The sequence below is a fragment of the Cydia strobilella genome, chromosome 25, assembly GCF_947568885.1.
Source record: "Cydia strobilella chromosome 25, ilCydStro3.1, whole genome shotgun sequence".
NCBI lineage: Eukaryota > Metazoa > Arthropoda > Insecta > Lepidoptera > Tortricidae > Cydia > Cydia strobilella.
The window spans coordinates 8,504,024-8,531,869 of record NC_086065.1 but is presented as its reverse complement, the minus strand read 5'-3'; the positions used below and the strand labels follow the sequence as shown (position 1 = coordinate 8,531,869).

The window sequence follows — 27,846 nt, the reverse complement described above, 5'->3', positions numbered from 1 at the left end:
AACTAATTACAATAAGTAGTTGTAAATTATTATAAATCGAAACGCAAAATGTTGACTATCTCTAAAAACAAGTACGTGATCCGGAACGTTAAATTTATATTGCCATGTTGACGCTGAATACCCATTTAAAGGGTAACTTATGCAACTTAAAGATTTCATTTTTCCTGAAATAACAATTATAATTAATACACGCGCGAACACAATCAATACATTACACTTTTAGATTTCACACAAACACACACATCTAAATCCCTCCTCACAACAAGCTTACATACATACAAGTTCACACTTCACACTCCTCTTTTTCTTTTATCCTTATGTTTAATATATGTAATACTATTGGTTTAATATAACTTGTAATGACCTTGAACCCCGCGATACAGGCCATGCCTAGTGCGGGGTTCACTGCAATGTGCCTGTGAAATTGTATTAATTGATAAATAAAGATATTGATATTGATATTAATTATGTCTAAAATATGTTGAGTATTGTACGAGAAGCATATTAAAGACGCGTAAGTTTGCTGTGGTCATACTTTAAATCAATAGGGTTATTAGGGTTTGAATTTAAATTTCTTTGTGAAGTATGAACTTATGAAGTGGTACATTTAAAACTATGATGGCAACACAGCATGCAGCACCCATCATACGACCGAATGCGATGCGACCTGTCAAAAAACGTCAGGTTTATTGAACGACGGTCTACTTTGCACCCCGTTTAAATTAATTATAAGCTTAAAACTAACGCTAAAGTAATGAAGTAACACCGTATCGAACAAAACCAGAACAAACTCAACATCTTCACATTTAAAAACTGTAAGTACGAGATTTTATTTATTATTTTCAGAATTAATTTTACACCGTTTTTACGAGTTAGAAAATGCCCCGAAGCATCTTAAGATGATTTAATGACTTTTAAGCTTCTTTTGATGACAAGAGACAAGGATTTTTACCATCAGTGTATAATTAAGATACGTTAATGTGTGGATGTAACGTTCGATGTTGTAACTCCGGATTTCTAAAGTGTTTACACACTCTCGTATTTATAACGATGACCCCTTTGCTAAATAATGGTCACGGTCTGCTTAAAGGTGTTGTAAAGTGTTAAATATTCTGATTTGTATAATTAATTGGTAAATATTAGGGATATAATATGTAGATTTAATTTCTTATAAAGTTATGAAACTATTTATTTATTCCTAAGATCCTGAAAAACAGAGACAGAAAATATCTTGATTTAAGGTGTGCTTTCGAAATCACAGGTGCTTTCATAAAAACATCATTAAAATAACTGGCCAAGTGCGAGTCGGACTCGCCCACCGACGGTTCCATACTTTTTAGTATCTGTTGTTATGGCGGCAACAGAAATACATCATCTGTGAAAAATTCAACTGTCTAGCTGTCACGGTTCATGAGATACAGCCTGGTGACAGACAGACGGACAGCAGAGTCTTAGTAATAGGGTCCCATTTTTACCCTTCGGGTACAGAACCCTAAAAAGGAGCCAAATCGTATGTAGCTATTACATAAATACCTGTAGGTATCTCAAAGACGGTTGGACTGGACTTCTAAAATCGTTTGGGCATATTTTTTTTAAATTTTGCAATTAGATAAAATTTGGTTGGTTTGAAGAGTTCATTCAGGGCTGAATAAAAACTAAATTTCAATTTGTCTCAATAAAAATGTCCGTTAGTTAGTGTATGGTAAATACCACATGTACATTTTTGTAACTCGGAGGAAGATTTTTTAAGGACTTTCGGTGAAATTGCGCTTATATTGTACAGAATAGGAAACTATCTATCCATAACAAAAAACCGGCCAAGTGCGAGTCGGACTCGTGCACAAAGGGTTCCGTACCATTACACAAGAACGACAAAATAATCACGTTTGTTGTATGGGAGCCCCACTTAAATATTTATTTTATTCTGTTTTTAGTATTTGTTGTTATAGCGGCAACAGAAATACATCATCTGTTAAAATTTCGACTGTCTAGCTATCACGGTTCATGAGGTACAGCCTGGTGACAGACGGACAGCGGAGTCTTAGTAATAGGGTCCCCTTTTTACCCTTTGGGTACGGAACCCTAAAAACCGACAGCTAATAAAAATATGTGCCTTTCTACATTCCCATTTCGTATGTAGTACAGTCGCCATCATATATATCAGAGCGCTCGAGGTGCTCAAAATATCTGAACACGCACTCTAACGCCTTGACAATAGAGGCGTGTTCAGATATTTGTGAGCACCTCGGGCGTTACGATATATCTGATGGCGACTGTACGTACGTAACGTTTCTTATCAATAAAATCCATCAATTAAAAATGGTTGCCGAGTACAACATATCTTTTATATTTGGATCAAGGTAATAAAATATTAATACGAATTTAGTGCTATTGACCTTTTAAAGGCTACGGTGAGACGATGAACAGTTGAACACATGTTCGACTTAAACTTGAAGATCAACGTTTAGAAAACGACCTTATTTACTTACAGATGAAACTGGATGGTATGAGTTAGCTTATATTACGTTTTGCGAATAATAATGATGTCATCGCTAGCAAGAATAATTAGAGTAATGTTATTTCAAGCTTTTATTGAATTTTTGTTGTTAAAATGGTATGTTTTGTTTGTGTTGGTGTACTTCCTTTTTGGCGAAATTTATTACGCCAAATTTCACTTGGCAACCAACTTTTCGCCAAAGTTTCATTTGGCAAACCAATCGTTGGCGTAACCTTACTTCGCAACCATTTCATTTCCCAACACCATACTTGCGAAATGAAAATGACGTACTAGGTTGCGGGTTAGGTTGGATTATGTAAATTTGCGAAATGAAATTTCGCCCAACTAAAAATATGGGATAAATAGTTTGGGAACTGAAAGTTGGTCAAGTAATTTTCGCCGAAACATCAGTAAACATCAGTGTTAATCTCTGGAGTTAAATTAAAACCACTTTTTAAACTTTAATTTTATTACTCTCTGTAATTTGGTATAATTACTTATGAAAGTGCAATATTATGATGACAACGAGCAAACGATACCGAAGTTGATGAATGGCTAAGATAAGAAACGAATGAAATGCTATTAATAGTACATTACGATACAAGTGCCAAAAATAAAGTGCGTAAATAAAAATCAGGCGGCTCGTCTGCCCGTTTCCTATCACATAAAAAAAAAGGAAATTCAAAACCAGTGGCGATAAATTGAAGCCAGTTGCGTAGGCGTGAACTAATCTAGCCGTGGGCGAAATCGCATCTGCGAGGCCCTTTTCTTTCACTGTGCCCTAAGAGGCCTCGCGCGAGGCCCCCATTAGGGCGCGAGGCCGTGGGCGACGGCCCACTTCGCCCACGCCTAGCTACGCAACTGATTAAATGAAATGAAATGAATATTCTTTAATTCAGAATTTCAGACCATGTCCATATACAATTGAATTACATATTAATAAAAAAAAATAAAAATAAAAATAGCCTTTATTTCTACTATTACTACCTTACAATAGCTTAAGAGCCCGGTTACGATTTTAGTCGCAAAAATGTAAAGTTAATAGATTTCTTCTGTGAAATTGTACACCTTTTGTTACCTAATTGAAATAACAAGTACTGGTTTCTATTAGCACGACTTCTTATCTCTAGGTTTATCAGATCATTTTTTTGAAAAAAGGCTTACTAAATTAGTAATGAATTTTTTTCTGATGGACGTTTAGGTAAACGCGTGTAAAGCACTGACTTTGATGCTCTTATTTGTAAATTTCGTAAAGTTTGGACTGCTAAAAATGGTAAATTTGTATTACACATATTCTGTACTCTAGGTTTATCAGATTACATTGTTGTTATATGACTTAGAGTTCGAGGAAATGAAAGTTAAACGAATTCAATTTTCTCCAGAAATGACCTCAAAACAAGTGACAATTTCTCCGAAAATCTACTTATTTTCGACGTAGATTGCATACTCAAATAATCTGCAATGTTTACTTAAACTGTTGCTGTACTTCATTTTATTTAAATTGCAACTTTTATTTTCTGACGATTTTTTAAAAACTTCCCCTTTTTCTGGTATAACATCGGTGACACGCGCTCGCGGCCTCAGTCCCGCGCGGGAGCTGGTAGAGGCAGGACGTTTGTTGATCGGCTCCGCACGTTGCATCGACGACGACGAAGTTATTTATTATTGTGTGCGTCGCTCGCCGTGTAAAAAGTTGTATTTGTTTGCGTGTTTGGCTGTACTGTGTGCGTGTAAACTGCGACCAGAAACTTTAATCCTTGGGTTGTAACTGTTGTAAGTACTTGTTTATTAACCGCCTTCAAAAAAAAGGAGGTTCTCAGTTTGACCCGTATGTTTGTATGTATATGTATGTATGTATGTTTGTTCGCGATTATCTCGCATTTGGCTGAACCGATTTTGATGCGGTTTTTAGAAAAGTGTTACATTCTGGAGAAGGTTTTAGTATACATAGAGCTGAGCTGATGCTGAACCCTGGCTGTACCTAGTGGAACGCAGGTTTAGTGCAACATAGGCACACGCTGTTTTGGTCTGTCTTGATGAGCAATTAGGAGAGCAATACCCAAGATGGAGCTGATGCTGAACCCTGGCTGTACCTAGTGGAAATCAGGTTTCGTGCAACATAGGCACACGCTGTTTTGGTTATTCGACACGTCTTGATGAGCAATTAGGAGAGCAGTACCCAAGATGGAGCTGATGCTGAACCCTGGCTGTACCTAGTGGAACGCAGGTTTGGTGCAACATAGGCACACGCTGTTTTGGTCTTTCGACACGTCTTGATGAGCAATTAGGAGAGCAGTACCCAAGATGGAGCTGATGCTGAACCCTGGCTGTACCTAGTGGAAATCAGGTTTCGTGCAACATAGGCACACGCTGTTTTGGTTATTCGACACGTCTTGATGAGCAATTAGGAGAGCAGTACCCAAGATGGAGCTGATGCTGAACCCTGGCTGTACCTAGTGGAAATCAGGTTTCGTGCAACATAGGCACACGCTGTTTTGGTTATTCGACACGTCTTGATGAGCAATTAGGAGAGCAGTACCCAAGATGGAGCTGATGCTGAACCCTGGCTGTACCTAGTGGAACGCAGGTTTGGTGCAACATAGGCACACGCTGTTTTGGTTATTCGACACGTCTTGATGAGCAATTAGGAGAGCAGTACCCAAGATGGAGCTGATGCTGAACCCCGGCTGTACCTAGTGGAACGCAGGTTTGGTGCAACATAGGCACACGCTGTTTTGGTCTTCCGACACGTCTTGATGAGCAATTAGGAGAGCAGTACCCAAGATGGAGCTGATGCTGAACCCTGGCTGTACCTAGTGGAACGCAGGTTTGGTGCAACATAGGCACACGCTGTTTTGGTCTTTCGACACGTCTTGATGAGCAATTAGGAGAGCAGTACCCAAGATGGAGCTGATGCTGAACCCTGGCTGTACCTAGTGGAAATCAGGTTTCGTGCAACATAGGCACACGCTGTTTTGGTTATTCGACACGTCTTGATGAGCAATTAGGAGAGCAGTACCCAAGATGGAGCTGATGCTGAACCCTGGCTGTACCTAGTGGAAATCAGGTTTCGTGCAACATAGGCACACGCTGTTTTGGTTATTCGACACGTCTTGATGAGCAATTAGGAGAGCAGTACCCAAGATGGAGCTGATGCTGAACCCTGGCTGTACCTAGTGGAACGCAGGTTTGGTGCAACATAGGCACACGCTGTTTTGGTTATTCGACACGTCTTGATGAGCAATTAGGAGAGCAGTACCCAAGATGGAGCTGATGCTGAACCCCGGCTGTACCTAGTGGAACGCAGGTTTGGTGCAACATAGGCACACGCTGTTTTGGTCTTCCGACACGTCTTGATGAGCAATTAGGAGAGCAGTACCCAAGATGGAGCTGATGCTGAACCCTGGCTGTACCTAGTGGAACGCAGGTTTGGTGCAACATAGGCACACGCTGTTTTGGTCTTTCGACACGTCTTGATGAGCAATTAGGAGAGCAGTACCCAAGATGGAGCTGATGCTGAACCCTGGCTGTACCTAGTGGAACGCAGGTTTGGTGCAACATAGGCACACGCTGTTTTGGTTATTCGACACGTCTTGATGAGCAATTAGGAGAGCAGTACCCAAGATGGAGCTGATGCTGAACCCCGGCTGTACCTAGTGGAACGCAGGTTTGGTGCAACATAGGCACACGCTGTTTTGGTCTTCCGACACGTCTTGATGAGCAATTAGGAGAGCAGTACCCAAGATGGAGCTGATGCTGAACCCTGGCTGTACCTAGTGGAACTCAGGTTTGGTGCAATATAGGCACACGCTGTTTTGGTCTTCTGACACGTCTTGATGAGCAAATGGGAGAGCAGTACCCAAGATAAAGCTGATGATGAACCCTGGCTGTAGTTAGTGGAACTCAGGTTCATTTATTGTTATCAGAACTTCCACCCCCTTTTAACCCCCAGTACCTACTGCATGTTAAACGTGTGGTAGCTCTGGTCAGGTGCCTGCTTCATCTGGCAGTCCTCCAGGTGTTCCAGGTCTTGAAGAACTTAACCTGCCTACAGCATACTCTACCAACTTCAGATTAAAAGAGTTTTACTCCTGATCCGATGCGTCCAGCAGCACTCCAGGTGTTCCAGGTTTTGAGCTGTCTCCGTCATACAATACCCACAATACGTTGAGCGAGTGTTACCCACCCTTTGCCCTTGACCCTTTGCACTCAGCAGCACTCCAGGTGTTTCAGATGTGGAGCTTTCCCCATCATACACTACCAGCGGCACGTTGAGCGAGTGTTACCCGTTACCCCTGACCCTTTGTACCCAGCAGCACTCCAGGTGTTCCAGGTCTGGAGCTTTCCCTATCATACACTACCAACAGCACGTTGAGCGAGTGTTACCCCTGACTCTTTGCACCCAGAAGCATTCCAGGTGTTCCAGGTCTTGAGCTGTGTCCATCGTACACTACACACTACCAGCGGCATGTTGAGCGAGTGTTACCCCTGACCCTTTGCACCCAGCAGCACTTCAGGTGTTCCAGGTCTTGAGTTTTCCACATCATACTCTACCAGCGGCACGTTGAGCGAGTGTTACCCCTGACCCTTTGCACCCAGAAGCACTCCAGGTGTTCCAGGTCTTGAGCAGTATTCATCGTACAACCAACCACACGTTGAGCGAGTGTTAGAAGAGTGCAGAAGAGAAGAGGATGACTTTGGAAATAAAAATGATTATCACCCTTCCCAACGATTAAGACTATCTCCATAATATCAAATTCCATCCAAATCGGTTTTATTGGATCCCATACAAATTTCCATTACCCCCCCCCCCCCCCCGTTTCTGGGGTAAAACCTATCCTATGTCCTTCCCCAGGACTCAAACTATGTCCATACCTCATTTCATCTTAATCGGTTCAGCGTTTATTGATTCCCCATACAAATTTCCACCCCCTTAAAGGGTGAGTTCTTGAATAAAGTATTCTATGTCCTTCCCCGGGATTCAAAGTATCTGTATACCAAATTTCAACAAAAGGCTAGTTTCCCCTCTGGGTTGGAACGTTGGAAAGTCAGATCGCAGTCGCTTTCGTAAAAACTAGTGCCTACGCCAATTCTTGGGATTAGTTGCCAAGCGGACCCCAGCAGAATTCCATGAGCCGTGGCAAAAAGGCTGGGATAACGCGAGTAAGATGATTTTATATATATAAGATATTGCCTTAGTGCAAATCATTATCATCATGCTATATAATTTGTATGTATTATATGAATACATAGGTAAATTGTTAAGAGTAATAAACGATTATATCAAATTTACCGAAAGTTTTATTTTAACCTAATTAAAGTTATAAAGTGACGCATAATGTTGCGAAAGTATCAATATTGTTTAGGCGGTCGCGTTATTTCAAGCAGCGGCCGGCGTTCGGTTACTGTGTAAAAGTCGTATCTTCGCGCGTTTTCAAATCGACTACGGGCTCTTAACTTACAATTTAATTATGTAGTTACTTTATACTTAAACAATTAATTACTTATATTATATTATTGTTCTTCAACAATTACATATTAGTAATAGTAGTCGCCTCTGTGGCGTAGGCCTCCCCCATGCGTTTCCACATTTCTCTGTCGCGGGCCTTTTGCATCCAGTTGTCGCCAACTATTTGTTGAAATGTATCCCTCCATCTTTTCCTCGGATGTCCAGGATTTCTATTTCCATCATACGGAAACCATTCTGTCAGCCGTTTGGTCCACCTATTATCTTCCATCCTACATATGTGGCCTGCCCATTGCCACTTAAGCCGCCGAGCTTTTATCTTTTCATCCTCTACTTTGGTAACTTTCCTTATTTTGTCATTTCTTACTCTGTCTGATAGTTTTAGTCCGAGCATGCTCCTTTCCATTTTTCTTTGGCAAACATTAATCTTTTCTTCGTCTGCCTTTTTCAAAGACCATGTTTGACAACCGTATGTTAAGCACAGTAGTATTGCCATGTCGAATACCTTTTTCTTTATTCCAATATTAATAGAGCCGTTTTTCATAATTTCTTTATGTCCCCAATTCCTACAGTCCTACAATTGAATTACATATTACATGTAAAGTAATATTAAATTATATAATAAATTTAATTTGTTAGTAGCAGTATTAAGCCTTACAACTAAGGTTAGTATATATACACAGCATTCTATTTTTACATACACTAAATTGGCTTGCCTGTCAGCACATGTATCATATGGCAATGGTTCATGTACTGACAGTCAAACCTTGACGCAAATGCCCTCAGGACGCTGTTCGTGCTGCCCCGCACCCTACGTGCCAGGGATGTGCACCGCTTCCGCATAGTGGTGTAAAAACAGTCTACCCTAGCATCAGCAAATGCCCCCCCGAAGCGCTGCAGTAGCGAGGCCGGAGGCAGCCTCATTTAAATCACGACCGAAGGGAGTGTTTTAAATCGACACGAGTTGCGAATGACCTATACGCACATGTATCGAAATCGAGAGAAATCTCGAAACATAGGCATGCCTTTAATTAAAGGGGTCTTTATGACCCTTCTATGTTTGATTTTACCAGTCCATGTATGTATGTACAATTGTACCTACATACTTTATACCCCTTACCCACAACGTACCCACAACACAAGACTTATTTAGCTTACTGTTGACTATGTCAATTTATATACATTTCACGTACAGTCGCTGTTAATGTCATCATCATCATCATTCTAGCCTTCTATCGCTTACTGCTGAGTATAGGCCTCTCTTCGTGTACGCCACTTATCCCGGTCCTGGGCTAGTCTCATCCAAAAGTGCCCCGCGATTTTTCGAACGTCATCCACCCTACGAGCCAACAGACGTTGGGCGCTTCTTTCATCCGAAAGCGGCCACCAATCTGTCAACATTTTGGTCCACCTGCCATCACTGCCTGGAAACATGTCCCAACTCCATTTAAGCTTGGTAATGACATCTCCCACATCTCGCACCTTGGTACGGCGTCGGATCTCGGCATTCCTCACTCGGTCTTGAAGTTTGATGCCGAGCATAGCGCGCTCCATGGCTCTCTGTGCTACTCGTATTTTATGCACTCCTTAGTGAGCGTCCATGTCTCGGCACCGTATGTCATGATGGGCAGGATACATTGATTCCGTGGTGGAATGTTATCGATCCCAGTGCGCCCGTGGTGGAATGTTATCGATCCCAGTGCGCCCTCACGAACGGCCAAGAGGGTGAAACGCCGGAGTGGGTTTAGTGGGTAGGGCCAATTCTCCCCTCCTCTCGCCAAGAGAGGGAAAAGGAGCGGCGAGTCTTACACACCGTGCGAAAGTGCATTCCCACTCCGACAAAAAAAAAAGGATACATTGATTAAAGAGGCGAGTTTTCAGGCATTGTGGAACGTTATCAGATAAATCGAAGCGGAAGGGTGTTCACAAATATCTGAGCAAAGCCTCCGATATATCCGATGGCGACTCTTTATTTTTCCATATCAATTTAATTTCTAAAAAATGCCAAGGTATATTTACATTGTTCATTTACGTCGTATCATATCCAATCATCAAAAACTAATTTATGATTCGAAAAACTGGGTCAGTTAACAACGGGCAGTTCTAATGCATATAAACACATACATACATATAAACATATATGGGGCATTTTCTATGAAAAGGGACCTTATTGTCGATGGCGCAGCGCCGCGCGGCATTGTATTTATATCAGAGCATCGTAAATAATGGCGAAAGCGCCATCGACAATAAGGTACCTTTTTATAGAAAATACCACTATGTGAAACTCATATAAAACCATTTGGGAATTAAACCCATTACTCTAGCGCCCATTAGTTACTAGCTTATTGGTCATTAGTGAACATTTGGTCGTTCTTTTTAGGGTTCCGTACCCAAAGGGTAAAAACGGGACCCTATTATTAAAACTCCGCTGTCCGTCTGTCACCTGCAGGTCTGTCAACTGTCTAGCTATATATATATGTGTGTATTAGTATATGACATTGGCCCACGATAATCACAAATCAAAATACATTCTTGCTGCAATTCTGGCCCTCCTTTTTAATTTCTTTAACTTTTTGGCCCCCCATGGTTAAAGTTTGCCCAGCACTGGTTAATTGCATTAACGTTTCGGCCAACACTGGCCACAGTTATAACATGAAAAACTTACATATAATTAGATAAAAGAAGATTTATTCATTTAAAACTTATGCTAATTGGTTTTATACAATGGTAAATATACAATTTATACTTAAATACTATACATTCATAGATTCAATTAAAAATAGGTAGAGGTCAAGTTAAAAACTTTAATACAGAACGAATTTATATTTTCTGTCGCTAATTATTTGTTAACTTAAGTAGACCTACTGCTATTAGTTCAAGATTACGGTCTCAGCGGAAATACATAATCGCCTCTTGCATACTACTTAGTGACTATAGTCAGGTTATCTGATTATGACTTCGAGCAACGGGAAGGGAGTCTGCTTTCGCACTATTTCCCCTCTGCCGAGGCACATGCTCAACTGGGCATAGCGCGGTGCGTGTTGTGACTCATACGTATACAATACAATAGCACAGAATAAGTAATAGTATTTTCTCAAACATGCTATGTAATATTGATATTACGTTCTTTATATAAGGCTGGGAAGTATCACGTCTCAGGCGCAGCTCGACGAGAGGTCTGTAATGAAATTTCATACAAAGTTGCAGGCCTAGGCCGGGAAGTGGCTTTTTTTAAATTTCCATTTCACATATATTTGTGACACAGCATCATGGCATTCAGCCATAAAAAAAACTACAACCAATATTTGCTTTTTGGTTCAGAATGACATTCTGCCAATACGACTATAAAAAAAAACAATAACGATATTTGATATATTTTGCAATTTTATTTGTATAGAATTCAATTCAATTCAATATATTCTTTATTCAAATAGGCCTAGCAACAAGCACTTTTAAATTGTCAAGTTTTAAATATTACCTTAATCTAAATATCAGAGCAATTTATTGATGCAGTTATTATTATTCTTAAAAACATTGAATTATTATAGATATGTCAAACTTAATAATAAGAATTCACAAAAGGATCGTCAAACACCAAAATTGTATAAAAAATACTAGTCTAGAAACTTTCTAGAATAAAAATCTAAATGTCAAAAAATACGGATTACCTAATATAGGTATTCAATGTTCATTGAATTATCAATTTCATCATTATTAACACAATAATAAATAATTAATTATTTTCAGTCACAATCCCACGGTGTTTCATCATTCACGTAGTCTTGTGTGCTATAATAGGCTTTAGAGATAAGTTTACGTTTTACATATTTTTTAAATTTATTAACAGATAATTCAGTGATGATATTTGGAAGTTTATTATAAAATCTTACACAGTTACCCATGAATGATTTTTTTTATTTTATGGAGCCGAGTGAAGAGTACTGCAAGCTTATGCTTATTTCTAGTATTAATGTTATCATAGAGTAACTTATACTAGAGCGGTACTGTCATAGTAAATTTTGTAACCCCAGTAAATTCACTGCCATCTGTCGACACACTTTAAAACTAAAAATAAATATTTATAAAAATACGATAAAATGTATTTAAATATGGATAAATGATTTTTTTATTTGCATTAATTATTTTTATATGATTTTGACCCATGTTCTTTCACTGGTATGCGTTAAAATTATAAATAACAAACGAAACAGTCAACGCCCTCTATACGAGTGTAGGCCAAAACTAGTGGCGCCATCTGATCGAGAATCAAATTTTCGTGATTTTCGAGGCACGTTTTTTTCTTAGACTGTATCCATCTATTACGGAGTTTTATCTATCTTTGATGTTATGTATGTCACAGTTTTTCTTAAAACTGGCAATGTTTTTATGTACATACAGAATATTCTCATAAATATATTGACAGTGCACTGTCATTATGTCAATTTCCTTAAATTTATCTCTAAGTGAGTCTCTTCTCTATGGTTCATTTTATATATTGCTCGAATAGCCCTCTTCTGCAGAACAAAAATGGTATTTATCTCTGAAGCACCACCCCACAGTAAAATACCATATGACATAACGCTATGGAAGTAACTAAAATATACTAATCGAGCTGTTTTCACATCAGTTAACTGACTGATTTTGCTCACTGCAAAAGCTGCAGAACTTAGTCTATTCGAAAGAGTATCAATATGGGGACCCCATTGGAGTTTAGAATCTAAAGTTATACCAAGAAAAACTGTACTATCAACCAATTCCAATTCCTCGTCCTTCACAATGACACTTGTTTGCACAAGCCTTACGTTACTACTAGTGACAAACTTAATACATTTAGTCTTTTTCTCATTTAGCAATAAGTTATTAACATTGAACCAATTTACTACTTCTGAAATAGCATCGTTTACATCACTGTAAGCTTGTTGCTGTCGTTTGACTTTGAAAATAAGTGAGGTATCGTCTGCAAACAATACTATATCATGGTGGGTCTTTACAAGGTATGGCAAGTCATTAATGTAGATAAGGAACAGGAGCGACCCCAATATTGATCCCTGTGGTACACCCATAGAGACCAATGACCCCGGTGATCGTTGTCCATTCACATCGACCCTTTGTATTCTACCGTGTAAGTAGGACTTAATTAAGTTCAGTGCCGATCCTCTTACTCCATAAAAGTGCAGTTTCCTGATCAATGTTTCATGACAGACGCAATCGAAGACCTTAGATAAATCACAGAAGATACCCAAAGCATCCTGCGACTCCTCCCAGGCATCGAAGATCTGTTTAATTAGCTCAACACCAGCGTCGGTTGTTGAGCGACCCCGTGTAAAACCAAATTGTTTGTTATGCATTAAATTATTGATGTTAAAATGTTTCAATAACTGAGACAATACTAATTTTTCAAAAATTTTACTGAATGTCGGTAACACTGATATCGGTCTAAAGTTAGTGGGGTCGGATGTGCTACCTGATTTAAATAAAGGAGTGACTTTACTATGTTTCATTAGATCAGGAAACTCACCGCAATCAACACTGTTATTAAATATAACTGCCAAGTCAAGCGCTACAACTTCTATTAAGGATTTGACAGCATGGACAAATACTCCCCAGAGGTCACTAGTTTTTTTGACATTAATAGATTTAAACGCCTTTATTATATCTGAGACACACATGTTCAAAATGAAGGTATGTACAGCTTATTGATTAACTACTTTCCTTAAATTATACAATGCATAACTAAATTGATTAAGTTTTGTACATATAATGTCAATTTGATTTTTCCATGTCAGACTACTATATAAGCTTAACTAAGCTTACTATATTGTCCTGATGGACATGCATGTCTGTCTCCGTAAATATAATTGGCTATCATCGGCAAACAATACCATTGGGTGGTTAACGGCTTTAGGCAGGTCATTAATGTATGCAAGAAATAGGAGTGGACCTAAAACACTGCCTTGTGGTACGCCGTAGCTTATTGTTGTAAGGCATTGTATAATATTACAAAAAAAGTTATTTCAACGTTCATAATAATTCTACCCCTAAGGGTGTTAAAAAGGGGATGTAAGTTTATATGTAGGTAGTACAAGTTTTCGTTTTAGCTAGGAACATGGTAAAAGGGTATTATATTAAAATAGACGAAAACTGATTGCACCGTGTTTGAAAAGTTTGTATTAATAAAGTTTGCATCGGGAGCGAACATTTTATTTTAATAGTGGACTTGGAAATCTAAGTGTTGAGAAGGATTATATCGAGAACAATTTTTTTCTGTTAGGGGCTTGAAACTTCGTACTTTGTGAAAGACAAATTTCATGCGGTGTATAATTATTAACAAATGATTAACCGTCCCTACTGATATCTTTTGCTGCATAAGGTTTGCTCATTTAAAATATATAACCACCAACATACAAATCCACGCGTACGAAGTCGCGGGCAACAGCTAGTAGTCTATATAGTATAAATCTGGATTAGGCATGAGTGGTGGGGAACTGTCAGAACGGGATAATCTTATGTATCTTTCACAACACACAGTCGAATAACATTTTTGCCTAACGGTTAATCCCGGAAACTATGATTACACAGACTCGTACATAATTACCCGACTATAAAAAAGGTAATTTGCCGTGACGCTAGTCATTGTCGTGTCACCTTGGCTTTTTGTCACGTTAGCGGCTATTGATAGGAAATTATATCGATCCTATTGTGGGTGTACAAAGGGTAATGAGGCTTCTATGGAAATGTGCTTTTAGCTGATAAAATTGTTTAGCGATGTAACTAAATTAAAGGAGCCCACTGACTATCAGTCCGCCGGACGATATCGGCCTGTCAGTTGTTCGGAACTGTCAAATTTTTGTTCTAACTGACAGGCCGATATCGTCCGGCGGACTGATAGTCAGTGGGCCCCTTAAGAGTCCCTAACTCTCCGCTAAAATGCAAAGGGGCTACCGCGAAAACCGAAATTCGCAATTTGCGGGGATCTTTCTCTTTTACTCCAGTGAAGGTGTAATTTGAGTGACAGAGAAAAATGCCCGCAATTTGCGAACTTCGATTTTCGCGGTTATAGCCCAGCTTCGATTGTATGCGAGCGGCGCGTTCGTGACTCTTTTTATTTTCATTTATATATTTTTTTTTATACTACGTCGGTGGCAAACAAGCATACGGCCCGCCTGATGTTAAGCAGTCTCCGTAGCCTATGTACGCCTGCAACTCCAGAGGAGTTACATGCGCTTTGCCGACCCTAACACTCCTCTCCCTCGTTGAGCTCTGGCATTAACCTTACTCACCGGCAGGAACACAACACTATGAGTAGGGTCTAGTGTTATTTGGCTGCGGTTTTCTGTAAGGTGGAGGTACTTCCCCAGTTGGGCTCTGCTCTAGATCTGGAATGACATCCGCTGTCCTGTGCCCTCCCACACAAAGCGAGATGTCATTCACAGTGCCCATACCTCTCTTTTGGACGTAGTTTAAGGACATACCCGGGTCCAAGTTAGTTCCCTATTCTGTACAATATACTAAGCGCAATTTCACGGTATGGTCTAAACAAATCCTCTACTTAGTTACGAAAAAAAACCGGACAATTGCGAGTCGGACTCGCCCACCGAGGGTTCCGTACTTCTTAGTATTTGTTGTTATAGCGGCAACAGAAATACATCATCTGTGAAAATTTCAACTGTCTAGCTATCACGGTTCATGGGATACAGCCTGGACAGACGGACTTATCCCTACCTTTTTGAAGTCGGTTAAAAATTGGCGCCCAGCGCTAACAAACAGAAGAGTGAAGTGTAACTGGCACGGCTTCTGCTAACTAGAATGTTCCTCGGGGCGTTTACGTGTCCTACTTCCGAGTTAGATACAGACTTGGATAACAGCTTATACAGGGTGACATATGGGCCAATTTTCAATTGGTGCATGTTACCAAAAAAATTTTTATAGCATAATAAAATCTTTGCCATTGGGGACATTTTATATCTTCAATAATGCACCTCTGTTATATATGTTTTGTATGTAGTTATTTTTTTTAAAGACTATTATAATGTAATGTTTACCCAGGAAAAGGTAAACAATATTTTACAAGCTTTTTATTAACTTGCAAAGTACTTATGTAAGTATGTATCTATGTATTGTAAGACACCAGAGCACCATTTAAGAGGCCGGTATCGATTTTAGTCACAAAAATGTAAGATTGATACATTAGGTCGGTGAAATTGTACACCTTTTATTACGTTATAGAAATAACAAGTACTGGTTTCTATCAGAACGTCTTATGAAAGATCAATTTTTTGAAAACAGACTCACTAAATTAGTAAGTAATATTTTTTTTCTGATGGACGTTTAGGTAAACGCGCGTAAAGCACTGATTTTGTCGCTCTTATTTGTAAGTTTCGTCTAAACATGGTAATTTGTGTTTGGGGTTTTTAGAATTGTCTCGATGATTATTAGTGGAATAAAAAGTACAGACAGTCAGTTTTTTGTCAAAAACTTATTCAATGATTTACTGATTAGCGAAAGAGCCCTTAAAGCCTACATCATAGAGTAACTTATACTAGAGCGGTACTGTCATAGTAAATTTTGTAACCCCAGTAAATTCACTGCCATCTGTCGACACACTTTAAAACTAAAAATGAAGATTTATAAAAATACGATAAAATGTATTTAAATATGGATAAATGATTTTTTTTATTTGCATTAATTATTTTTATGATTTTGACCCATGTTCTTTCACTGATATGCGTTAAAATTGTTAAATAACAAACGAAACCGTCAACGCCATCTATACGACAGTAGGCCAAAACTAGTAGCGCCCTCTGAACGAGAATCAAATTTTCTTGATTTTCGAGGCACGTTTTTTCCTTAGACTGTATCCATCTATTACGGAGTTATATCTATCTTTGCCTACATGCAGAATACAATCTTAGTTTTTAGTGTTCCGTGCAAAACATTGTTCTGACAAACGGAACACTAATATGGGAGTTATGGGATCACTTCGGTCTTGCAAATCAGTTAAATGCGTTTTTCTCAGAGACCGTTTGAGGTAAATACCTAAAATTTGAAACAGTTATAGCAATTACCACTACTAATATTGTAAATAAGTCAAAAGCGCTTATTTTTAGGACATTCAAGTTAAGTATGCACATTGCACACATATTTGTTATGGTACGGACAGGATGAATAAAAGCAGGTATAATAAGCCAGGAATAGATGCAAATGCCAAATGATGTCATCGCGTTGTCAGCACAACCGTTCTAAAATTACTTATCGTCGCTATACTTACTCAACCTCATATCTGCAACAATCATTTGATGGAAATGTCGCTTTTCTTTCATTCGGAATACGGGTGTTTTTGTCATCAAATGAGTGTTGCAGATACGAGGTTGAGTACTATAGCGGCGTTATACGTCATTCATTCAGTCATTCATTCTAGTTCCATGAAACTTATTTCAAATACATAAGATACATTTTTGTAGTTAAGTTGATGTTATTAAATATACTTAGCGTAAATTACGCAGGGTAATCAACTTGAATATACCATTGAATTGATAATTTACTCTAATTTGACGGTGTTTAAACGTAAAATTAGTTTTTTTTTGGAGAGTCGAGTTCATAAATATGTATACATTTTATAGCCTTATTGCAATGGGTTAAGATGAAGATATGTATACATATTTATGAATTCGACTGAACATAAACGAAAAGATTTAAATGAATTTGAGAACTAAACCTCCTCCTTGGAATTTTAATGTAAATCTGTGGTTTTGGTTTATTTAATTTTTTTATAAACGAGTACATATGTGACGTTTTCAATCAAAAGGTACCACATTGTCGCTTACCATAAGGATGAAAATTGTTTGTATCTTTATACGAAAAACCCGTCAGAGCGTGCTTATGGCAAGCGACAATGCGGTACCTTTTGCTTGAAAACGACACATAGGTATACCGTTCACCTTGAAAAGTTATCGCATATTTACCGACGCCAGATTCAGATTCAGATCATTTGTTCGTAATTATACTTAAAGTATGTCAAATATTTGTTTTTTTTTGGGGTTGCGTACCCAAAGGGTTAAAACGGGACCCTATTACTAAGACTCCGCTGTCCGTCTCTCCGTCTGTCCGTCTGTCTGTCACCAGGCTGTATCTTATGAACCATGATATCTAGACAGTTGAAATTTTCACCGATGATGTATTTCTGTAAAGTACGGAACCCTCGGTGGGCGTTTTTTACATTATTTACACGGGTATTGAGATTGGCATATGCAAACATAATTTAATGTCAATTCATATTTAAAAAAAATGTCAAATAAACATGTTATGCTATGCTATCCTCAGGTGTATTGTGCCGCGATTGCCGCGAACGCAATTTGTTCATTTCATGAGTTTTGGATGTTTTTATGTATGTAAGTTTTGATCTATATACACAAATTTTAACTAAATCGGTTTAGCGGTTTAGGTTAAGAGGTAACACACAGACAGACAGACAGAGACTTTCGCATTTATAATATTAGTATGGATTTATTATATCGCTGTCTCAATACCCACAACAAGCTTATTGTCATCAAAGATAGATATAACTCCGTAATAGATGGATACAGTCTAAGGAAAAAACGTGCCTCGAAAATCAAGAAAATTTTATTCTCGTTCAGAGGGCGCTACTAGTTTTTGCCTACAGTCGTATAGATGGCGTTGACGGTTTCGTTTGTTATTTAACAATTTTAATTTTAACGCATATCAGTGAAAGAACATGGGTCAAAATCATTACCCACAACAAGCTTATTGTCATCAAAGATAGATATAACTCCGTAATAGATGGATACAGTCTAAGGAAAAAACGTGCCTCGAAAATCAAGAAAATTTTATTCTCGTTCAGAGGGCGCTACTAGTTTTTGCCTACAGTCGTATAGATGGCGTTGGCGGTGTCGTTTGTTATTTAACAATTTTAATTTTAACGCATATCAGTGAAAGAACATGGGTCAAAATCATAAAAATAATTAATGCAAATAAAAAATTTTTTTTATCTATATTTAAATACATTCTATTGTATTTTTATAAATCTTCATTTTTAGTTTTAAAGTGTGTCGACAGATGGCAGTGAATTTACTGGGGTTACAAAATTTACTATGACAGTACCGCTCTAGTATCAGTTACTCTATGTTGTCATTATATGCAGACAAAGTCGCGGACAAAAGCTAGTGTATGTACAGTATATATGTATATGTACAGTAGTATATCTGCAGAGTTAAGGACCCCCCCCCTACATACAAATTTCAACTCTATGTACTGTACTTACTGTAATCGGATTAAAAAAAACTACGAAAATACACTACACTACACTAGCTACTTTAGATTAGAAATTTTATTTTTATTATTTTTTATTTATTAAATACAGCAACATTATTTTATTACGGTAGGGCACTCAAGGTCTATTAACACATTGCTTATTATTACATCATTTTTGTAAGGTATAAGACTGTTTGTTGCCTAAATAAAAAAATGAAAAAAAGTTCAACCTTGACCCTTATTTGTAAAATGATAACTTATTTAAATTGCAATGTGTGTAGCATGTAGGTATGTCTGTTTGTTCCAGCATGGCACATGCGCATGACGAGGACTACGAAGACAGGTACTACTCGTCGGGCCGTGACAGCGATGACAGCCCCATCTTATACAACAGGTAAAGATAAAACGTATTTACATTATTCATATTCATATTATGACATAAATAAATCTAAATTTAAATCATTAAGCGTCGGTTCCACCATAGTATAAACAGGGCAAAGTAAGTTAGTTTCTCTCCGCGTTTCTCAGTGCGCAGGCAGCCTGCGCAGGTCGAGATTTTGTTTGAGTGTGCGTGCGGCGACCATATATACAAGTCGCGCACACATGACAAGTCGCTTGCGGTGCGTTTGTATGAAGATAACATACTTTGCCCTGTTTATATTATGGTTCCACCAAACCGTCTGTCACCGTTAAAGCGTTCGCTAAATTTTATTGTATGGCAACTTTCATACAACACTACTGATTGACGTTGATCAGTCCGCTAAATGTGGGTGGTGCAACTGGCCCTAATAGTGATGAAAATAGGGCATTATTGAAGTAATAATGATGAAACAAATGATTCGCCTTTCATTTCATTAAAGTGTCAAAATGGCGTCTGCGTGTTGGCTTCGGCTCCGCTCATGCCTCCCAAAGGTCCGGAACACTATTGTTCCGTGAAGGGAAAGACATACATGACAAAAATGACAGTAATATTGTTCTTAATATGTTAAGGAAAGATAAGCATTTTCTTAAAGAAGATGATGTTAAAGTTAAAGAAGACTTTAAAATAGACGGAGAACCAGATTTCAAACTCTTGTTCCTTCTTGGTTTGCCGAGTAATGAGAATGATTCAGAAGTACAGAATAAGATAGAAGAAGAAGTCCAGAAATATGGAGATGTTTTGCAGGGCTTCATTGATTCTTATAAATAATAAATAAATAAAATAAATAAAAATCATTTATTTCAGGTCTTACATACCCATATTTTAACACATTACAAAAATTACAAAAAGAAAAATAGAAAATAAAAAATGAAAAATATAAAATAACATTAATAAAAATTCAAAATTAAAATTATACAATATTAACCCTATCATTATTAACCCTACAAACATGCTTATTATATATATATGTACATTAATTAATTACTTACTAAATAAATTACGAATCGACATATATTATAACAATCTTACTTTGAAATATATTATGATGTTGATGTGGGTTACGAATAAGTGCAATAAGTACATGAAACAAATGACAGTAATATTGACTCAATTGTTAGTGATAAAGGTATCAATATTGAACACATTGCTGACTAAACTAGAGTATGAATAAAGTAAACAACTACTATAGTAGGAAATACTTTAACAACGATGGTACTATGTGATGATGACAGTGACTTTAGTGATGTAAATGACCGATGACATGATGATTATAATTTTGTGATTTAAACAACACATGAAGGTCTTAGGTGATGTAAATGAAGGATTCCATGATGATGACAGAAATTATATTAACATAAATGATAAACGCGTGAACGACAATAACTTGAGTAATGTAAATGACAGGTATAAAGAAGATGACAATGATTTTACTGATAAAAATAACGAAGAAGGTGATGATAATGACTGTAATGATACAAATGCAGGTACGCAACCCGCGTGGCGCGCTCTGCGTCGCCGGAGCCGCGCACGCGCCGGTCGACGGTCACCGCCTTGGCCAAGTTCTTCCTTTTCTGCATGGCCATGATCATGTTCTGTGTGCTGCTGTACATACCTGTCTATAATAAGGCCAACGATCAAATGTTTAAAGGTCAGTGTTATCAACCCCTAAATTCAATTATATTGTATGGTAAATTATTTTAAAACTGATGAGCAGACAAATGTGAAAAAATAATTCACAGGGATTCTTTGAATTTTTGCGTAATTTTTCTACTGACTAATTGATTTGCCAATTTACTTTAGGGTATTTTTTTTAGGTATCAAATATTGAGTTCTTTGAGTTGAAGAATTGAACCAGTTTAACTAGACCTTCGAAGTCTACTAGCATCTACTGTCTTACTACTTGCGTTTAGTGTTATTTTACCTCCATATACGATTATACAATATAATTATTGTATAATTCTGTCGAACCCTGTTACATGTTTTACAATTTTTAGATAGATAGAATATTATATTGGCAGTGGCACACGTCAGTAAAAGATACAGCTTAAAGAAAAACAATTGACTAAAGATAGAGCCAGACAACAGGCGGTCTTATCGCTAAACAGCGATCTCTTCCAGACAACCTTGGGGTAGCGGAAACAAAGCATTTAATCGAAAAAGAGTAGGTGTTACAAAAAAGTTATGAAACGTTTGGACGCTTTTTCAGGTGCTGCTGTCGCCGGCTGGTCCATTAATACAAACCGCGACACTAAAATTTACGTTCAACCGAACAACGTGACGACCATACACGAACCCAAACACATCTGTCCCCCACACACTAGAGACAAAAAGAACAACCTATTCCTTCTCATCATAGTATGCTCCTCCACCACACACTTCGAAAGAAGAGTAGCCATAAGAGAAACCTGGGGGCATTACAAAACATATTTACAATTATCTAAAATTTATAACGAAACTAGGGAAAAGTATAAAGATTATAATTATACGTACGATTTGTATCCATTAGATAGTCATATGAATAGTAGTGAAAAAACTAAAAGAGATATCAGCAGCTTCAAACATTTGCTGCCTGAGTTAGCTAAGGCTCTTCAAAATGATCTTAATGATAAAATTGAAGAGAAAACTGAAGTACCTGAGGAAAGGAGATTTGAAGATGATGTCATGCTACCTGAATTTGATATGAATAAGGAATTAGGTGAGGATAACGATTATAATTACGATTACGAGAGCAACGTTATGAAAATACCTCCAAAAGGTTACGAAGATAATACTAATTTAGATAAAGTTCTTAATATGTTAAGGAAAGATAAGCATTTTCTTAAAGAAGATGATGTTAAAGTTAAAGAAGACTTTAAAATAGAGGGAGAACCAGATTTCAAACTCTTGTTCCTTCTTGGTTTGCCGAGTAATGAGAATGATACAGAAGTACAGAATAAGATAGAAGACGAAGTCCAGAAATATGGAGATGTTTTGCAGGAGGGCTTCATTGATTCTTATAACAATCTTACTTTGAAATCTATTATGATGTTGAAGTGGGTTACGAATAATTGCAATGAAAGCGGTAAGTACATATTTTATATCCCGGTTTTTTCTTAAATACATTAGAATAAGTTTATTGTAGTATTGTGCATTCAATGAGGACTTATTTATTTACTAGCTTTTGCCCGCGACTTCGTCTGCGTGGAATTAGTAATTTGGGTACCTTAATTCTTAAACAAATCTGCTTTTTAATCCATCCTTTTTCACCCCCAAATTGGTCCACACTATACATTTCCACCCCATTTTTTACACCCTTTAAGGGATGATTTCGGGGATAAAAGTTATTATATATCATTTCCCACAGCTCAAACTATCCCCATACCAAGTTTCATCTAAATCGGTTCAGCGGTTATTGATTCCCCATACAAATTTCCACCCCCCTTTTCACCCCCTTGAGGGGTGAGTTCTGGGATAAAAAGTATCCTATGTCCCTCCCCGGGACTCAAACTATCTGTATACCAAATTTCAACTAAATCGATTCAGCGGTTTAAGCGTGAAGAGGTAACACACAGACAGACAGGCAGACAGACAGACTTTCGCATTTATAATATTAGTATGGATTGTTTCGTCATGTTTATCCGTCTGTATTTTCATGCTGCAGATTAGATTAGAAAAACTTAGTACAATAGCCCTTTTACTAGTACGGTTTTTTGTTTGTTGCTTTATTGAGTATATTATGTGTGGTCCGTCACTCACTTGGCCGATTTTATTTACCTATACAGTAGATGATAAAAGCCGACTAAAAGCGTTGGTGGTGGGGTGGCGAGCGCCACTGGCGAGGCGTGGAATTTTCATACCTAAAGCCGCGGGTACGCCCGCCGTTACTGTAAGAAAACGTTTGATATTTACCAAACGCTTTTCTGTGAAGGAAAACATCCCGACGGAACTAAACTGATCCCAAATAGTATTTTATACAATCGTGATATAATAGAGAGATGTTCAGTCGAGTACCTTGTTTAGGCCACGACGCTTGGTGTCTTTTCTACACTGGACCGCGGCGCCACGTGATTGGTCAAATTCATTATAGTTGACTAGACCGTTTCGAAATGAATATTATAGTTGAGTTCGGAGCCCATACATGAAAAGTATCCAATTACAGTTTGGTATACCAATTAATTCAATCATTACAGTCGACGAGTAGAAAAAAGGCTTATATTCCCTCTGTGTTTCAACGGGTAGTCAGTTTCATAAAAATGATGGTAGTCGGCGATAAAAGCAACAAAATTATTTATTTCCCAGTCCGCTACATCTTAAAAACAGATGACGACATGTACATCAATGTGCCCGCGCTGGTGACGAACCTGCGCAACCGTTCAAACGACCACGACCTCAAGCACCCGAACAGCAAGGAGTACCTGCTTATTGGGGACCTCATATGTGGCGCTCGGCCGGTCGCTGATAAGCACAATAAGTGGTGAGTTGACAATATTATACATGTCGGCGGCAGATCGTAAAATCGGGCATATCGAGATATTCCCGGATGAAACGCCGCCATTTCATGTTCTGACTAAGATTAACCCATAGTTTCACTCATAGTTTTGACGACCGGTCTGGCTTAGTGGGTAGTGACCCTGCCTATGAAGCCCGATGGTTCTGGGTTCGAATCCCGGTAAGGGCATTTATTTGTGTGATGAGTACAGATATTTGTTCCTGAGTCATGGATGTTTTCTATGTATTTAAGTATCTGTATATTACATATATCGTTGTCTGAGTAACCCACAACACAAGCCTTCTTGAGCTTACCGTGGGACTTTGTTAATTTGTGTAAGAATGTCCTTATATAATATTTAATTTAATTTAATTATTAATTATAATATCACGATCTACCTAATAAAACAGGCGGCAAATCGATCAGACTAATGCATTCGTTGATATTCTTAGGTGCATACCGGGCGCATCGTAAAATAATTTGATCGAGATATTCCTAGGCATATCATGAAACGCCGCCATTTCATGTTCTGACTAAGATTAACCCAGGCTATCACGATCTGCCTAATAAAACGGGCGGCAGATCGATAGAATAGGATAGATACTAGGATCTATCCAAGAATGCAAAATGAACCCATTTAGACGGTTCAATAACTTGCATGCGATTTTCGTTACGGTATAGTATGAATTTTCGCAAATGATTTTTACGCCTCACACCCTAATTTGTTAAACAAAAGCTTTTGTTTATTTTGTTCAGCGGTTACCAATACTACCGCTACTGGCTGAACGGGAACAAACTCTAAAAATAAATTTTACCATCCTATTTATATGGTTCAAATTTATGTAGCAGCTCTGTATTATGAGCCTATGAGGCCACACACATGCAACCGATCATTCTTCATTACCCAAACTCGTTATCTCAGAATGAGCTTTTACATTTTGAACCTTAATACTATCACAATAGTTGCTTTTTAACGACATGGTTGCTTTGGCACGCGACTAAGGCGCCTCTCCATAAAATAAACAAAGGCTTTTGTTTAATGGATTAGGATCTTAGGCCTAAAAATCATTTGAGAAAATTCATTTGTTCGATCGAATATTTGTCAATACCCGGGATCTGCTTCGTAGGCGGGGTCACTACCCTCAAGGCTAGAAGGCCGTAGTTTGGAGAGCCCCGCTATAACCCAACCAAATAATAAGCGAATGCAACATTTACAGGTACAGCCCCCGCTACATGTACTCCGGACGTGTGTACCCCCGCTACCTGTCGGGTACCGGGTACGCGTTGTCCGCACCCACCGCCTCTGCTCTATACCGAGCCGCCTTACACCAGACATACTTCCATTTAGAAGATATCTACATTACTGGTGAGTACACAAAAACCGGCCATGTGCGAGTCGGACCGGTGCGGAGTTAGTTGTATGGGAGCCCCACTTAAATATTTATTGTATTCTGTTTTTAGTATTTGTTGTTATAGCGGCAACAGAAATACATTATCTGTAAAAATTTCAACTGTCTAGCTATCACGGTTCGAGAGATACAGCCTGTTGACAGACAGGCAGCGGAGTCTTAGTAATAGGGTCCCGTTTTTACCCTTTGGGTACGGAACCCTAAAAACCGGCCAAGTGCGAGTCGGACTCGCGCACGAAGGGTTCCGTACCATAACGCAAAAATTCCGCAAAAATTATGTTTGTTGTATGGGAGCCCCACTTAAATATTTATTTTATTCTGTTTTTAGTATTTGTCGTTATAGCGGCAACAGAAAATACATTATCTGTGAAAATTTCAAATCAAATCGAAATCACTTTATTGCCAAAACATGATAGTACAAAAAATAGCAATACAATAATACAATACAAAAGTCTACTCAACTGTCTAGTCTGTGGTCTAGTCAACTGTCTAGATCACGGTTCGAGAGATACAGCCTGTTGACATACAGGCAGCGGAGTCTTAGTAATAGGGTCCCGTTTTTCCCCTTTGGGTACGGAACCCTAAAGATGTATCATCGTGTCGCAGGAATGTGCGCGCTCCGCGCCACCCCCGTGATCCCGCCGCGCGACGACGCCATGTTCTCGTACCAGCTGCTCGGTGTCGGCGCACGCGCAGCCTGCACCGCGCACGCGCGCGTCACGGCGCACCACGTGCCGCCGCAGGCGCTGCATAGCATAGAGCGGCGGTTGTTACATCCCGGCAAGGTTGATCAGTGAGTGACCTATCATTATATACAACCAAAGATAGATATAACTCCGTAATAGATAGATACAGTAAGGAAAAAACGTGCCTCGAAAATCAAGAAAATTTGATTCTCGTTCAGAGGGCGCCACTAGTTTTGGCCTACAGTCGAATAGATGGCGTTGACGGTTTCGTTTGTTATTTAACAATTTTAACGCATATCAGTGAAAGAACATGGGTCAAAATCGTAAAAATAATTAATGCAAATAAAAAAATCATTTATCTATATTTAAATACATTCTATCGTATTTTTATAAATCTTCATTTTTAGTTTTAAAGTGTGTCGACAGATGGCAGTGAATTTACTGGGGTTACAAAATTTACTATGACAGTACCGCTCTAGTATAAGTTACTCTATGATACAACTGACGTTTTGACGACCGGTCTGGCCTAGTGGGTAGTGACCCTGCCTGTGAAGCCGATGGTTCCGGGTTCGAATCCCGGTAAGGGCATATATTTGTGTGATGAGCACAGATATTTGTTCCTGAGTCATGGGTGTTTTTTATGTATTTAAGTATTAATATATTATATATATCGTTGTCTGAGTACCCGTAACACAAGCCTCCTTGGGCTTACCGTGGGACTTAGTCAATTTGTGTAAGAATGTCCTGTAATATTTATTTATTATTATTTATAACTAGCTTTTGCCCGCGACTTCGTCTGCGTAGTTAGTAATTTGGGTAGCTTATTTTTTATCCAATCCGCTTTTTATCGATTCCCCATAAAAACTTCCGACCCCCTTTTCACCCCCTTAAAGGATGATTTCTGGGATAAAAACTATCCTATGTCCTTCCGACTCAAACTATCTCTATACCAAATTTATACTCTTTTTTGGCACACCTCAGTAAAAAGATACGAAAGAAAATAACACTTGATTAAATGTAGAGGCAGACGACGGGCGGTCTTATCGCTAAAGAGCGATATCTTCGAGAAATTCTTCCGTGACTACCGTAACTAGGAAAAAAATATGTGCCATTCCCAATCAAAAGGGTACTTATTGTCGGTTGTCAGTAAGGCGTTATTTCCATATAGCTTCAATTTGAAATCGACCTTATTGACAAACGACAATGTGGTACCTTTTGGTTGAAAATGTCACATATGATAAGCGACTTACGAGGGTGTTTACATTTGCAAATTCACCATAAGTCTCTCGCGTAATTTACTTACGTGAATAAAACTTACAAGGGCGAATTAACCCTTACACTTGTCTGATGTAGTATACAAAAATAAAAGTCTTAAAAGTGCCTTTGTTTCAGGTGTGAACGGTTAAGACTAACGCAGGTGAGGAGGGACAGGATGCGCCCGAAAACGCGCCCCAAGGGCAAGAGACTAACCAAAATACCCCCTAGGTTATAAGGGCTAACCATATTGGGGATGTCACTACGGTGGCGGGGCGTCCGGATATCGACTACTGAGGGTTTTAAATCGAAACGCTATCTGCCTCTCTATCGCTCTTGCATATGAAGACAGAGACAAATGCCGGGCGGATCTGTA

The 27,846-nt window shown here is 38.5% G+C and overlaps 1 protein-coding gene across 1 annotated transcript; it reads left to right on the top strand.

Moving 5' to 3' along the window:
- The first annotated feature begins 668 nt into the window (after positions 1–668).
- Positions 669–27,846, top strand: LOC134752766 (uncharacterized). Its single transcript, XM_063688459.1, has 8 exons — positions 669–815; positions 19,540–19,626; positions 21,138–21,301; positions 21,860–22,714; positions 23,932–24,106; positions 25,339–25,487; positions 26,137–26,323; positions 27,609–27,846. Exons 2-8 carry the CDS (start codon positions 19,541–19,543, stop codon positions 27,706–27,708), a joined length of 1,716 nt encoding a protein of 571 aa, XP_063544529.1. The 5' UTR covers positions 669–815; position 19,540; the 3' UTR covers positions 27,709–27,846.